At 45.9% G+C, this 15,855-nt stretch overlaps 1 protein-coding gene across 1 annotated transcript in view; it reads left to right on the forward strand.

Annotated features, from left to right (window-relative positions):
- The first annotated feature begins 362 nt into the window (after nucleotides 1-362).
- The window catches only part of LOC146868554 (epithelial sodium channel subunit gamma-like), a 211,230-nt gene continuing 195,737 nt past the window's right edge, over nucleotides 363-15,855 (forward strand). Inside the window, exon 1 of the mRNA XM_085611221.1 lies at nucleotides 363-698. Within this exon, the coding sequence (XP_085467347.1) occupies nucleotides 363-698 (336 nt within the window). The remainder of the gene's footprint in view (nucleotides 699-15,855) is intronic.

A 15,855-nucleotide genomic window follows, 5' to 3' on the forward strand; every position in this document is an offset into this window, starting at 1 on the left:
CTGATGGGAATCCACTAATTAAGTCGAACCATGGGACTGGAAGCACAGAGGCCGTGGTTACCCGTGCTTTGTTATCCTTTAGATACAAGCGGCATCAAGGTTCAGCCCTGATGGCGCTAATTGCTTCATTAGAAATTGGAGAGGGACACTTGCTGGATTTGGCTTACTGGCATTGCCATGGCAGCCAAGGATTAGTGTTGCTCACCCCAGTGGGAATCAAAGTTCTCTGAGCATATGGCATTGCAGAAAGCTTGGGATATTTCTATATATATATATATATATATATCAGCATTGGTACTTTGGCTACCCGCTTTACTTCGACTCCTTCCTCTTCTCAAGCAGGGCCATCATCTTGGTGAGAAATGACGCTTCTGAAGGCTCCTTATGAGGTGTCCACCTTGAGACAGCTGGGCAGGGACATTCTCGAGCACACCTCAGCTCATGGCATCCCTAACGTGTTCCGCTCCAGGCACTGGTTCCGCCGGCTGCTCTGGACGGTGTTCGTCAGCTTCGCTCTCTGCTGCGCTCTCTGGCAGTGCTCTGAGATGGTTCGCACCTATTACTCCTACCCATCTCATGAGAAGATCATGCTGGTCTCCAGCGCCCGGTTGAAGTTTCCAGCTGTCACGATCTGCAACCTCAACAGTGTGCGACTGTCGGCCATCAACAAGAATTTTGTCATGTTCACATCCTTGCAGGTAGGCGGTGCTGCGTTCTTCTCACCATTGTTACTTTTTCATGGAAGCTTTAGCTGTTTTACAATGTATCATTTTGGTAGACTAAATAGAGATCTGAAGACACCTCTACAGACCGAAAGCCCTCACTGGTGGCTCAGAATGGAACAAAACCAGAGGTTATCTCCTGCTGACATGTGATTCTGTGATAAAAATAAGCTGCTGGTCTTGGCGTAGGGTCCCAGTGCTCAGGTCCCAAAGCAAACAATAACTCTCATGCTTTTTGCTATTTTGCAAAGGGAGCTTCAGACTTTCTTCAGATAAAAGCACCTTCTAGAGCAGGGGAGAGAATGTTGCTGAGGTAGTAGGTGGAGGCTTGGAACATGCAGAATAGGGAACATTGCAGCCACATGCCCTGTCTAAATCAGAATTGTAGCACACAGAAGGATAAGTGTTTGAATTATTGCATTGCCACTGCCTGCTATGCCTGATCTGTGCCTACATCATGCGCAGAAAGAGCACTCTGACTGCCTGTTCCTGATGTGAAGCCCAATAAATGTGATCTCAGTGCTAAAAAACTTGATCTGCTAAGGTCTGCCTCCTGTGTAGCTACATGCAGGGATCAAATTAGGGACATGTGCGCAGCTACTTCCTGTACCTGATCTGTGGCCACTCTTGGGAGAGCGGTCGAAGGCAGCCGCTCCAGAATCTAACCTGCACTTCCATGAATCACGTGCCATGTAGGATGGAAATGCAGCTAATACTATGGCAGCCCTGAATTTACACACAAGTAGAAAGATTGTGAGGAAGAACGCTCTCCTTCGCCCTATACTACACCAGATATGTATGCTATAGGGATAGAGCAATACTCGTAAGCTTGCACGGCTACATCCTACACTAAAACATCTACTTCTATAAGGGATCTGCATACTACATAAAGGGGAGGGTATCAAGGGCCTTCTATTGTAACTAGCTATGTTATACAAGATTCCTATGCTATATGGACTGAGCTACAGTGGAAAAGTATCTCCCGTTATGTCCTAAAGCAGTGGTTCTTAACCTTATATCTTCTGAGAACCCCCACTTAATGATTACTGGGACCCGGGGACCCCAACTGAATCGTTATTGAAATCTGGAACACTCCACTTAGGGCTTGATTACGAGTTTGGCGGTGCGAGAGCGGGACAGCCCTGCTCTAGCACAGCCAAACCAGTGTTAGAACCGCCTGCTAGTTTAGTAGTTTTCTCCTGGTCTCACAGGCAGTTCTTTGGTGTTCCCACACTGGTGCCCATGGAATAGGCACCGCAATGGGAACGTCAAAATCATTACCTGCACGGCATGGACTGATGCATTTTATGCCAAGCAGGTAACAGAGTGCATGCAGCACACAGGGGGGCACAACATGTGCCCCCCTGCATGCATCCCTAGGCCCAGAGGCAACAGAGGGCCCTGTAGGGCCCCCTTTGTTTCCTCTTCGCCACGGTTTTTATGGTGGTGGAACCACCATGAATACAGTGGCGGACAGGAAATTGTCATATACTTGACGGGAACGCGGTGGTCCTGCCAAGTATTGCAACATCAAGACCACCGCGCCACTGCCAGGGATCTCTGATCTCTGTCCCAGGGCAGGCGACCACCCTAGTTGTAATAGGGCAGTCGGAAGACTGCCGCTGCAGCACCCACCCCCCCACCCCCGAGGCTGGCGGTCCATGGACGACCAGACTCGCAATGACTGCAGTCATTACTGGAAGCCAGGGACTCCAGACTAAGGATTTCAATTATATGCACCGCAAAATAATAAACAAAAGATACAGAAGCAAGCAGTCATCAAACAAATAGACAAATTATGGGTTTTTTTAAGATTTGCAAATATAAAAAAAAGTTTTTAATAGGAAGCTTGAAGCGTTTCTAAATTCAGCTAAGACGCTCAGAGTCCATCTATATTTGTTTAGTACACTTGCACTTCTCCCACGAATCAATCAATCTGAGGATACTAAGATAAGGCCTGATTAACAAAGGGCCTCCCGCATTGTTTCGGAGGCCCTGCAATCATGGCGGGGGGCCCAAACTTGTGGCGGGAACTCCACAATGAGGAGGTCCAGGGCCTCCACCACAGCTGCAGGGCCCCCGCCACGACTGAGGAGGCCCAATGGGAATCCGAACCTTCAATTTTAATCTGCAGTTTCAAATTCCTTCACATTACGTTTCAAAATGTTAACTTGTACATTTTGCTTCTTTTTTTATGGACACTTTATTAATCTGTCAATGTTATTTAATTTTCTAAGCAGACACCAATCCCCTGAGCTGGCTTTGCAGACTCCCGGGGGTTCCCCGGACCACAGGTTAAGAACCACTGGTTTAAAGTATACTTAAAGTGCATGCTATGTAAAGAAAGCAGTGTCAAGAAGACCCTATAGCCAATGGCTTTGTAATGCAGAGCTCGCATGCTATAGTATCAGAGCAACTGTCGCTTAGCATGCATTGGCAGTACCTAACCTACTGTCGCTATTATTGCCCCGGCTATATTACACAAAATGTGCATGCCTTATGTTAAAGCTGTGTGGCGAAACGTGTAAAACCACAGGCTACGCTATACTATATGTGCATGCTGCGTGAAGGGGTAGTGCCAGCATGTTTGCATGACTACTGGCTATGCATAAGAGAATGCACATGCCATACAACCAGTACTGTCATGGCTATATTGTACTGGATCTGCTGCTGCACGGAGGGGCCATGTGAAGATGCACCCTTTGCCAATAGCTAAATTATACGCAATGTGCATGCTGTATAGATACAACCATTGCTGTGATATACTTGACCTCCATGCTGTATGAAGGAGCAGTGTCAAGAATCGCTCAAAAATACCGGCCATATTTACAAGATTAATATGCTGTGTGGCGAGGCGTGTACTGTCATGAATTTTACCACACTATACCACACTTGATCGCCATGCTATGTTGTACGGAAAGAATTACGAAATTGAATTATCATAGCCTATATTGCACAGAATTTGCACACACTGGGCCTGGAGTGTTTAACGTATCATTACAATAGTACTACTAACTTACTACAAAATGCAGTTTGCAAACCTATGGGTGGAAATCTCCACTTCCACCTGTCTTATCTTTTCCATACAGAGTTCCTCACACATGTATGTCTACTTCTTAGTAATAAATGTTAGTGGGTCTGGGAGAGTGGTTGTGAAATGGGGAATACTTACTACTAAGTGGGAGGGGGTTAGGAAGAGGTAAGGATGGAATTAGGGTGGGCTGTAGAGTGGTTTAGGGAGGGATATGCATCATTCACAAAAGAAGAGGCACTTTACTATTCAGAAAATGCACTTATAAAGCTACTACAGCCAAAAAAGACCCCAAAGCAGTAGTAAAAGTACTCCAACTGAGACCTTGAGTAATTCAAACATGGCCAACTACTGGCGTAACGACACCCTCACATAGAAAATTGTGGGAGCAGAGACTTAACATAGAACCCTATAGGAAATGATGTTAAAATACATTAATTTATTTTGACTTTTTAAATAAATATATATATATATATATATATATATATATATATATATATATATATATATATATATATATATATATATATATATATATATATATATATATATATAACTGAATGCTAAAAACCTTGTAATTGTATTTATATAGGGCTTACTAGCCCTGATGAGGGAATTATAGGTTATTAATTGGAGCGGTAGACATGTGAGTCTGTTAATTGGATTGAATAGAATAAAGGAGGGATAGAAGAGGGAAGAGTCTGGGAAGGGTAATTTGTGAGATCACAGTAGTAATTTGAGGTTTAGGATGAGTCAGAGAGTGGAGGAAGAGGATGTATTGTAGGAGGTATAGGATGAGACAAACTAGTGATTTGGAGAGAGTTGATGATTTTTTTTTTATTCTACAGTGGGAGGAAAGTAATACATTTATAGATACTTCAATACATAAAACGGTATACATTTCTGTGTAAAATAATAAAGAGATATGAAATTGTATTATGTAAATTACCACGTGTACATGCATGGTTAAATGTTTAGAAACTCAGACTTTCAAGTGTTGCATGTATATATAAATAACTAAATAAATATTTTTTTACATAAACCTTTTAAATACTTTTTAATTAACTTTTAATTAACCAATAAATGGTTTTTTTAACTAGCAAACTAATTTAAGGTCATTTTATACATGGTTTGTCATGTTTAATACATAGGAAATAAATATAAACTTTAGGTGGTCATTTTTAATAAAACTGTAAAAAATATTTTATTTAATATATTTCATTTAATGAAATGTTTAATTAAAAAGTAAGTTAATACTGCTTTAGCATTTATTTTGTTCGGCATTTAAAATAAATATATAAAATTAATTTACATGAATATATAGCCTAAAATATTTTTCTATTTATTTTACGTCTAGTATACTTTTAAAATCTTCTCTCTACTGCAATACTTTACCACAGATTTCTGCCCCGGTGATGAGGAAATCAGCCTACGTGCGAAAAGTTACTGGTAGTTGCTTAACATCCGTATATGTCTCTCCACCCCTGTTTCAAGGGGTGGAGACATGTAAGTTTATACTTTGTAGTACATTTACTCTAAGAAATGGTGACTCGCTAACAGTAGGAAATTTACTATAAACTGTAGGAGTAAATCATTTGTAAATTTAACACAGCTGTGAGGTTAAAGTTGTACTTCATGGAATATACTATCCTTGAACTGCTGCTCCTGTAAAGTGCTCTGGTACCTTCGGGTCAAGCTTGCGCTATATAAAAATCCGAACAAATAAATAATAAGTTCCCATTACTACTGGTTACAATATACAAGGTGTGCGTGCTATATGGGCAGAACTGTGCATTGAATATTAAACTGCCAAGCCTGTGTTATGCTGGATCTGCATGCTATATGAAGGGGAAAGGGTGAAGAAGCTGACATTGCCACTGGCTGCATGGACAGAGCTGCATGGTGAAGCCTGCATTGTCATAGTCAATACTATGCCTGATCTGTAAAATATACGAGGAAGGTAATATCAATATTGCTGCATTACCACTACCTAAATAATACAGCATTTGCTATGGAAATGGACAGATGTGTAAAAGCCTGCACCGCCAGAGCCTCCAATATACTGGATGTGCTTGCACTGCCAGAGCATTTATAATAAGAGATGTGCCTGCTATATGGAGGCATAATGTTTGGATATTTGCAGTGGCCCTGCTGAATCTTCCTATTATATACAAGGGGCAGAGTGTGGGAACATGCAGTGTTAGATGCTAGACCGTGCCTCATCTACAGGTACTGAATGAGGACCCACATTGCACTGCTGTGTCTCACTTGAACACAGCAGAGAGGGAGAGAGAGGGAGGGAGAGAGAGAGAGAGAGAGAGAGAGGGAGGGAGAGGGAGAGGGAGGGGGAGAGAGAGAGAGGGAGGGAGAGAGAGAGAGGGAGGGGGAGAGAGAGAGAGAGGGAGGGAGAGGGAGAGGGAGAGAGAGAGAGGGAGGGGGAGAGAGAGAGCGAGAGAGGGAGGAAGAGGGAGAGAGAGGGAGGGGTAGAGAGAGAGAGAGAGAGAGTGTGTGTGTATGCGTGTCCGCGCAGGTCGAATTTCCACTGTGAGAGTGTCTCTTCCAGTAGGGAACTCAATATTATTTAAAGGCATTTGTGTTCTGTAGTATGTTTCATGTAATCTTTATTTATCCAATTTGACCAAATATATTTCCTTGTTATTAATTTTTCAATGAAAGATGACACACCACTTCAAAAACCCTCTCTTTTCACTATATAAGGAGATTCCCTACACGGTGAGTACCTCACACCAGTCATAAAAAACCTGAACTTGTTTTCACTGTCTTCAGTAAATGTGGTATATTGATAAGTAGAACTGTAGGGGGGTAAACAAACTATAAACCTTGCAGCTGGCCTCTTCGGGTGTGGCCCGTAATATCAAGGTAGGAATGTTGATGGCACCAAATATGACGGGCACAATGTCCATTTCAAGGGACAACATATTGAAAGGTAAATAAGTTTCGATTTTCTATACCTCACTCTACATATATGTAAACTGACGATATATAAATCTTCAATGTGCATAGATGTGGAATTAAGAATATTAAATATATACTTCTATATGCACTTACCTTTTGGAATTCTGTCCACGATAATAGTGTATCACAATATTCCTAGCCTCGATATTCCATAGTACAGTTCTCTTCTGCTCCTGTAGAGGAAAGCTGTGCATAGTTTTATGTAAGGTTTTTAAGTTCATCTCTTTATATGCTGGGTGTATTTTTTCTATAGCTTAAAATGCATGCCTATCCCAGAGTGCTTTATTAAGGTTGGCAAGAGGTTCAGGTTGACACCTAAAGGGGAAAGTTTTATGGAGGCGGACTATTTGTTTGGGACCTGAGTGCTAAAAATGTGTCGTAAATATTAATACACCATACGCTTTGGGCTTTGAGTTTTAATGTGTGGTTGAACATATAGGTTCAAGTAGAGCATTTTGCAAACAATGGTATACTCTAAAAGTTTTGTATTAGAAATGTTAACAGGGTACTCTAAACAGAACACTAAGCTAACTTGTATCTTGTTTGCTCAACTGTGACTCTTGCCTCCTTCACCCAAGTGCACACAACCCAAGTGCTCCTGATTGGTCAGCTCTGAGCGTGCATGCGCCAGTGAATATACGTGCATGCGTGTGCTTTTGTCTGGTCTCTCTCAATACTTCCTTCGAAAATATTTGGGCCAATTATAGACAGGCAGATAACGAGCATATGCCAGTGCATTTACATTGTCTCATAGATGTAAGTAAGGGCTGCAGCCGAGGCCCAGATACCCTAGGTCCTGGACAGGGGGTACTCACAAACTTTCTCTTGGGGGCCAAATTTACAGTGTGGTTTGTGGTCGAGGGCCGCACCTTGGGGGCGGGGTCATTGGGGGAGGGGGCGGGGCTAGAGCAACAATAAAAAACTGTGACCATGAGGTGGAACACAGGTTCCTGCAGCGGACGCCTTCGTCCACTGAGCCACCGGACCCGGCATACACATATCTCTCTCTCTCCCTCTCTCTATCTCCCTCCCTCCCTCCTCCGTCTCCCTCCCTCTCCCTCCGTCCTCCATCCCCCTCCCTCCTCCGTCTCCCTCCCTCTCTCTGTCTCTCTCCCTCCCTCTCTGTCTCTCTCCCTCCCTCTCCATCTCCCTCCCTCTCCGTCTCCCTCTGTCTCCCCCCTCTGTCCCCCTCCCCCTCTGTCTCCCTCCCCCCTCTGTCTCCCTCCCCCCTCTGTCTCCCTCCCCCTCTGTCTCCCTCCCCCCTCTGTCTCCCTCCCTCCCTGTCTCCCTCCCTCTCTCTCCCCCTCTCTCCCTCCCTCTCTCCCTCTCCCTCCCTCTCCGTCTCCCTCTGTCTGCCCCCTATCTGTCTCCCCCTCTCTGTCTCCCCCTCTCTGTCTCCCCCCTCTGTCTCCCTCCCTCCCTGTCTCCCTCCCTCTCTCTCTCCCTCCCTCTCTCTCTCCCTCTCTCCCCCTCTCTCTCTCTCTCCGTCTCCCTCCCTCTCCGTCTCCCTCCCTCTGTCTCCCTCCCTGTCTCCCTCCCTCTCCGTCTCCCTCCCTCTCCGTCTCCCTCCCTCTCCCCGTCTCCCTCCCTCCCCGTCTCCCTCCCTCTCCCCGTCTCCCTCTCTCTCCTCGTCTCCCTCTCTCTCCCCGTCTCCCTCTCTCTCCCCGTCTCCCTCTCTCTCTCTGTCGCCCTCCCTCTCCATCTCCCTCTCCATCCCCCTCTCCGTCTCCCTCTCCATCTCCCTCTCCGTCTGTCTCTTTGCCTCTCTGTCTGTCTCTGCCTCTATCTGTCTGTCCCTGTCTCTGCCTATCTGTCTCTGTCTGTCCCTGTCTCTGTTAGTCTCTATCTCTATCTGTCTGTCTGTTTCTGTCTCTCCCTACTGCCCTCTGTCACCCTCTGTCCCCTTACCTGACTCTCACACCCTGCTGTTCTCTTGTCATTCTTTGTCACCTCTACACCCCCCCCTGCCCCCTCCCCCCCCTTCGCTTGTGTGGCAGCTGAGGCAGCTTCCCTTGCAGGGCACACACACAGCCCCACCCGAGTACTTCACAGGTCTTTAAGAGACCATTTGCATGATAACGAGGCTTTGTTGTATTTCACCTCTTAGCGCCCCAGCAGCTCCACTCGGACTATCACTTGAATCCCCGGCCCCCACAGAGCAGAGTCTGTGTTTGCTGACACTGTTAGAAAACAAAAAAAACACCGGTACGATGTCTACAAGGTCCGCGGGCTGCCAAGAAAGGCTTGCCGGGCCGCTGGCGGCCCGCAGGCCGCACTATGAGTACCCCTGCGGGCCTAGGAGGTTCGAAAGCATGTTTGGAAAAAACATGGACTTGAATTTTCTAAACCTATTATCTTTTAAACTGCTGAAAGACCTACAGCTCTGCCGAGGAACTCAGAGACCCTAATTCATCGTACCACACAATACACTGCTAGTGCCTAGTGACATCACAGAGAAGTCCTCACGTCACTTCCTGGTCGTCCCGCTGCCTCGTCTGGCTCTTCAGATTCCGCAGTGAAGCAGATGGTAAATGATGGGCGCTCTCTGGTGTCCACATACCCAAGCAGGGGCGAAGCCTGGTCAGTATGATTAGGGAGGTGTGAGCAGAGGCGCAACTAGAGCCAAATTTCGGGGGGGGGGGGGCTAAGAAAAAATGTCGGGGGGGGCTGAATCTTTAAGCAATAGGCAGAGTGGAGCTGATTTCGGGGGGGGGGCTGAATCTTTAAGCAATAAGTAGAGTGGGGCTGCAGGGGCTCTTAGAAGGGGTGAAACAACAGCAAGGCCTCATTAACATGCAAATGGTCTTTTAAAGACCTGTGAAGTGCTTGGGTGCGGCTGTGTGTGTGCCTGGGAAGCTGCCTCATCCTGGGCTGCCACACACAACGGGGGCGGGCTGAAGCCCTTTGAGTACAATGGGTGTTGCGCGCCTGGGTGTGAGCATCAGATTTCCTCACAGTCACGCTGGCATATAATGTTAAAATACATTATACGACAAGCAGGGTGCATGGGAGCAGCTGAAGGGGCAGTGGAAAGGGAGAGAAATGCGGATTGGTATGAGTACTAAGTGAGAGAAAACAATATTTTGTAAAATAATCAAAAAAATGTAGGCCTTTCAAAACAGAGATGACATAGTGTGTGTGCTTTTGCCAGGCTTTGCTTGCAAAAATCCCAGCTGAAATCTGACAGACACCTCACCATACCCGACTGAAAGCACATGTACCCAACTATTCCTCAGAAAATACATTTATTATGCGGGTGTAACACCCCAAACACGCCCCCTGAAGCGACGCCCTTGTTCCAAGGGCGGGTCTGCAGACGTCGGCTCTCTGGCACCCCCTTACTCCATTCTCCTGTCTGTTGGGGTTTATAGCTGACAGGAGGCTTTCAATCCACGCTGACCGCACACATTGAACGCCGCTCTCACCATGATGCCAGCTCTTCACTCTTACGGAGAGCAGAGAGCATGGCGGGAGAGAATGACGTGTGATGATGCAGAGATAGTTCAGAGAGTGCTGAGGGAGTGTGGAGTGACCCCATGTACTGGGATCTAGATTGGTTCGGAGAGGGGAGAGAGGCAGGACATCACATATTTACTTTTGGTGTATTAGAAGGGAAAAGGAAAGTTGCTGCTGAAGGTGGCAAGACACCAGGTATTTTTTCCTTATTGAGGAAGAGTGGCTGAGTGGAACAGAGAGAAAGCAAGGGGGAGAGATCGAGCGAGAGGTGGTAGTGCAGGGTATGACTCCCTAATGGCACCTCTTCCCCTGTACAGCTTCTCCATGCCACCATTAGTTTACAACAGGGTGCTCATGGAAGACGAAGGGGAACCCACAGGATAACATGCCTAACTATTTATAACAGCATGACGTGCATTACTGTCAATGACAGGGAATGTTTCACCTCAGGGATCCAAGTGCTAACATAGTCACTTGGAAACCCCCGGAAGAAAGCAACCCTGTTATTGATGAAAGCCCATCTCTAATTCTAAATATTTCTTCTGCCTACGTGATCCCTCCACTATAAAGGACTTTCCAAAGCATTCATCCACTTTAGTGTAGTTAATTGTTGTGTTTGAACTTGTGAAGGGGTAGTGGAAAATCAACTGCAAGCTTCCCAAAGCAAGTGCTCCCCTAAACTAGACTCAGGACTAAAGTTAGAACCCAACAGCGGCGGCTCCTCCGTAATGGCGGAGGAGCATTGCACCACTAGTCAGAGCCAGCATATGAAATTTTTTTATCAGATCAAAACAATTTTATTATCATTTTACTTTTCACTGTAAGCCCCGTCTGCTGAGGTTAAGGTGGGGCGGGGCCATCTTCAGTAGAGAGCAGAAGGGAGAAGGAGTGGTGGGCACTGTATGTGTGTATGTCAGTTTAGCCAGCCGGCCAAACGGACATGGCCAAACTGACATGCATACATAGTGTTGCGCAGCCGGGTGGAGAAAAGGCACAGGCTCCCTGTGCCTGAGCGAGCATACCAGCCCGCTCAAGCCAATCCTGGCGCTTCTCTCATGCTTCATGTAGCATGAGAGCATCATCTGAATTTGGTGGGGAGCCTGTGCAGAAACCAAAAAGCTGTGAAAGAGCACCGATGTGGCAGCTGGCAGCGGCAGTGGCAGGTAAGTGTTTTTTAGAAATTATTATTATTATTATTATTCCCCCCTGTGCTGCCCACCACTCTTTATTGGTAGCAGCCGCTGCCGGAACCCAAGGCAGACCTGACAAATTTGGTCAGTCTAATTCTGGTACTTTGCGTAGCGAGCGAGCGCAGCAAGTGACCCTGATCACTACAAGGGGGGTCATCCCCCCCATAAAAATTTGGGCAAAAGTGGCAAAATGGTGCATTCTACAACACATTTTTCATTACATATTAAATTGCATTATCTTTTAAAGCATAATAAATGTTGACCCTACAGTACACCAGGATACACCAGTCTTTGTTGGGGCCCTTTAATGATTCCCAACTATCACCCTCCACAATGACGCTCATCTCTCCATAGCCTCTCTCTCATATGTATTGCATTTGCTTTATAGCGCCTCTCATACCAGTGTAGGGTGACAGAGCACTTTACATCACACGTATATAGAGGCAATGAATCATACGTTGGTAAATCAGTATATAGAAAATATTACATAAGGTAAACTAAACTACAAGGTATAGGATTCACATGTCATCCATACTGGTACACATTTTTTAAGAGTGCTTGGTTTGGAGATGCACAAACTTAGGATTCAAAACAACAAAGTGGTTAGGGTTGGCTTTCTTAATAGTAATGTATTTCTACTCAAACAAACCCTTTTTAGCAACATTAGGATAATGAAAGACTGGGTGTAAAAATAATGTTCTAACCTGTACCGTGCAGTTTGCATGCAGCCCTTTGATGGCAGTTCATAGCTCACTGTGCTAGATTATGACTGTAACTTATGAAATGTGCATTAACAAAAAAGGTCTCTGTGACAAAAGCAGTAACCCCCTGAGCTATGCACATAAATACAGTTCTGTGATCTGCATGGTACACCTTAGCAAGGCATATTAAACCTCTGCGCTAACTTAGATGAGTCAAAACTGCCACTGGACAAAACGCCATCCTTCTCCATCAGGAACATTAATCAGAGCTATGGCGACACTTATTGTTGCCACCAGCCAGGGGACCCACCGGCATGTGGCACCATCAGCATGAATTAACAAGCATTGGCATAGCCAATAGGTCTTGCTTTTGGGACCTTATAAGTGTTTAGCCATGCAACAGTTGATGTTGTCACACCAAGGATATTGTGCTGAATAACTAAATACTTATAAGGTCCCAAAAGCAAGACCTATTGGCTATGACAATGCTTGTTAAAGGTTGGAAGCAAGGAGTGGCAGATGCTAAGGGAACTCCACCAGAACATATGCATAGACACTAACTGGGGGGCAGTGAAATATTTACCCGTTTTCTTTGTGCTCATTCCCCCACACAAACGAAAATGAGAAATGCTCCAACGAGAGGGCTGAAGGCTTTAAAGCAGACGAGAGCAACGTTGGTCATGTCCATAAAGTAGTAATTTTCTTTATAGAAAAAAGGTTTGGCCCCCTAGACGAGGAGAAACACACACACACACACACACACACACACACACACACCCTCACCTCCCCCCTTTCCTCTTAAGTGAAAGAGGCAGCCCTCCGGGGCAGGAGTAAATCAAAATCTGTTTATCTGTTCACTCTGGACAAACAGGATGCGTTTCAGCTACGCAGCAGCCTTGGTCACCTTGCAGCAGATTATATATGTATTACACACTTATATCTAACGCAACGTGCTTGTAGGGGGGCTTCCCTCACACTCTGCTAATGGAGCAATTAGAAAACCATTAAGGGCTGCAGCTGTATCCTGACATTTGCCAATGGTTAGTTAAATGAATCAAGTCAGTTTGGGGGTTAGGATGGGGCAGCAGCAAACTATGCCCTGTTTTGTTCACGTAGATGGTTTTGCAGCAAACATGGGTCAAGTGAAGGTGCACATAAAGGCCACCAGAAGCAACACAACTGCCAGGTTCAACGCAAGTGCCTTTTGGAGCACTGAGTCTCGGAGGTTCATTGTAAGTGCTGCGTGGTGCAGTATCGGAGCTGTGACAGCACTGACTTGCATCCCAGAACACCGACGTTGCACCTCACTGTGTGCACAGTACACACATCCAGAGAGGTGCAGACATTTCGACGGCCGTCATCGAGAAAGGAATCATGTGCAGGTCGTGCACCTTTAGAAACAAGGTAGGCTTGTGTAAAAATGTGCAAAAAGTGTGGACTGCAACGAAAAATATCAACGCCGACTGTGGCAAGGAGAAGTTCAGTCACTGGCTGTTTAAAATCTGGAGGGAAAAAAAACACACACACACTGTGCGACACACGAAGGTTGAAAGAGCCCCCCCCCCCCCAATCGTTCAATAGGGGCAAAGCAAGAACCTAGCAGGAGCCAATGGCCTCGTTGCCACCAGAAAATAACCATGGCGCGTTAAAGCGATCGAAGGACAGAGGCTACTCAAGGTGTAACAGCACTGCTCTTACGCACTCATCTCGAGAGGGCATGGGGAATGGTGAAGTAAAACAGAGTATACTCATGGAGCGGACATAAGGGAAGAGAAACTGATTGCCAATATTCAACATATTTGTTCTGGTGAATATCCTTGAAATGTTAGAATAGAGGGCGGCTGTATTATTCTGAAACATCTGAGTGGACTCTATACTAACAAGAAAATCGATGTCAAAGCTGCAACCAATCCAGATTTAATCCGATCTATTAAGTGTGTAAACCACATTTACTGTCGACCAAGAATGCGAGACCTATTGGCTATGTGGGTGTAAGTAAATAAAGTGTCAATAGAGTAGAGTAGAATAGAGACGGAAGATAGGGTGAAAGCAACATAAATAAGAAACTGTATGCTTGTTTTAAAAGTAGGAAAGCACATTGCCTGTCCAGGAATACTACTAATACCTTTATAAAATGATATGCGTGCGGCAGCCGAAACGCGTAGATGTTGATATTTTCCTGGATGCATTAACTGAAATAAAGGAGAGAAGAAATTACCTCGTTTGGAAGTGCCATTCCTGATATATAGATATATATATAGCATCCAAAACAGCGGTGGTGCAAGCCATAAGGACGATACCACTCCGCCCTTTAAAACATCACTGCAATTTTCTCCCCATCAAAGAGAATGGCTGCAATCAGAAACTGGAACACTGGCAAACCACAAACCCAGAAGTGAATGATAAAAGCCGGTGAGCCCCAGAGCACCACATCAGAAAAACAAAGGAGGAATTGGAAGAAAGCAGCAACATTTGTTTGGCGCTGAGAGTCACAAGTGCTACCCTTGGCGGGGGCTAATGATCTGCGGTAAACTCACACATTCTTGAACATTGCGGTTGCTCGGAGCTGGACACTGCAGACGGCATTTGCTGAGCAGTGAGAACTGGAGGCCCTGTTATCAGCGGCAGTGCTGGTTAAAGAATTACAAAAACAACAGTTGATGGACAGAATGCAGAACAATGTCATACATTCACCCCAGTACAGAGATCTGGGCCTAAATCCATCGTTTTTTTGCTCACCATGCCGTTCCAGTTTGAACCCAGCCATATGCAAATCAGTCTTGACCCTGTGCCTCATGGGAACAGTCCAGACCAAACTGCCAAGACAGGTCCTCACTGGACTGGAAACAAGCATCCTAGGACCGGTTTCGGGGTTTCACCCCTCTTCAGCCAGGAAAGCTTGATTCCAGTAGCATGGAGAGCACGGGACTCACGTCTGAGCATACCCGTCCCACTCAGGGTGACAAATGCAAAAACAACAGTTGATGGACCGAATGTGGAACAATGTCATACATTCACCCCAGTACAGAGATCTGGGCATAAATCCATCCATGCAGTTCCAGTTTGAACTCAGCCATATGCAAATCAGTCTTGACACTGTGCCTCATGGGAACAGTCCAGACCGAACTACCAAGCCAGGTCCTCCCTGGACTGGAAACAAGCATCCTAGGACTGGTTTCGCGGTTTCACCCCTTTTCAGCCAGGATAGCTTGAGTCCAGTGGCATGGAGAGCACGTGATTTAGGTCTGAGCATACCCGTCCCACTCGGGGCGACAAATGCAAAAACAACAGGTGATGGACAGAATGTAGAACAATGTCATACATTCACCCCAGTGCAGAGATCTGGGCCTAAAGCCATCGTTTTTTTGCTCACCATGCCGTTCCAGTGTGAACCCAGCCATATGCAAATCAGTCTTGACCCTGTGCCTCATGGGAACAGTCCAGACCAAACTGCCAAGCCAGGTCCTCCCTGGACTGGAAACAAGCATCCTAGGACTGGTTTCGGGGTCTCAACCCTCTTCAGCCAGGATAGCTTGATTCCAGTGGCATGGAGAGCACGTGACTCAGGTCTGAGCATACCCGTCCCACTCGGGGCGACAAATGCAAAAACAACAGGTGATGGACAGAATGTAGAACAATGTCATACATTCACCCCAGTGCAGAGATCTGGGCCTAACTCCATCGTTTTTTTGCTCACCATGCCGTTCCAGCGTGAACCCAGCCATATGCAAATCAGTCTTGACCCTGTGCTTCATGGGAACAGTCCAGACCGAACTGCC

This window comes from Triturus cristatus, chromosome 1_2 (assembly GCF_964204655.1).
Source record: "Triturus cristatus chromosome 1_2, aTriCri1.1, whole genome shotgun sequence".
NCBI lineage: Eukaryota > Metazoa > Chordata > Amphibia > Caudata > Salamandridae > Triturus > Triturus cristatus.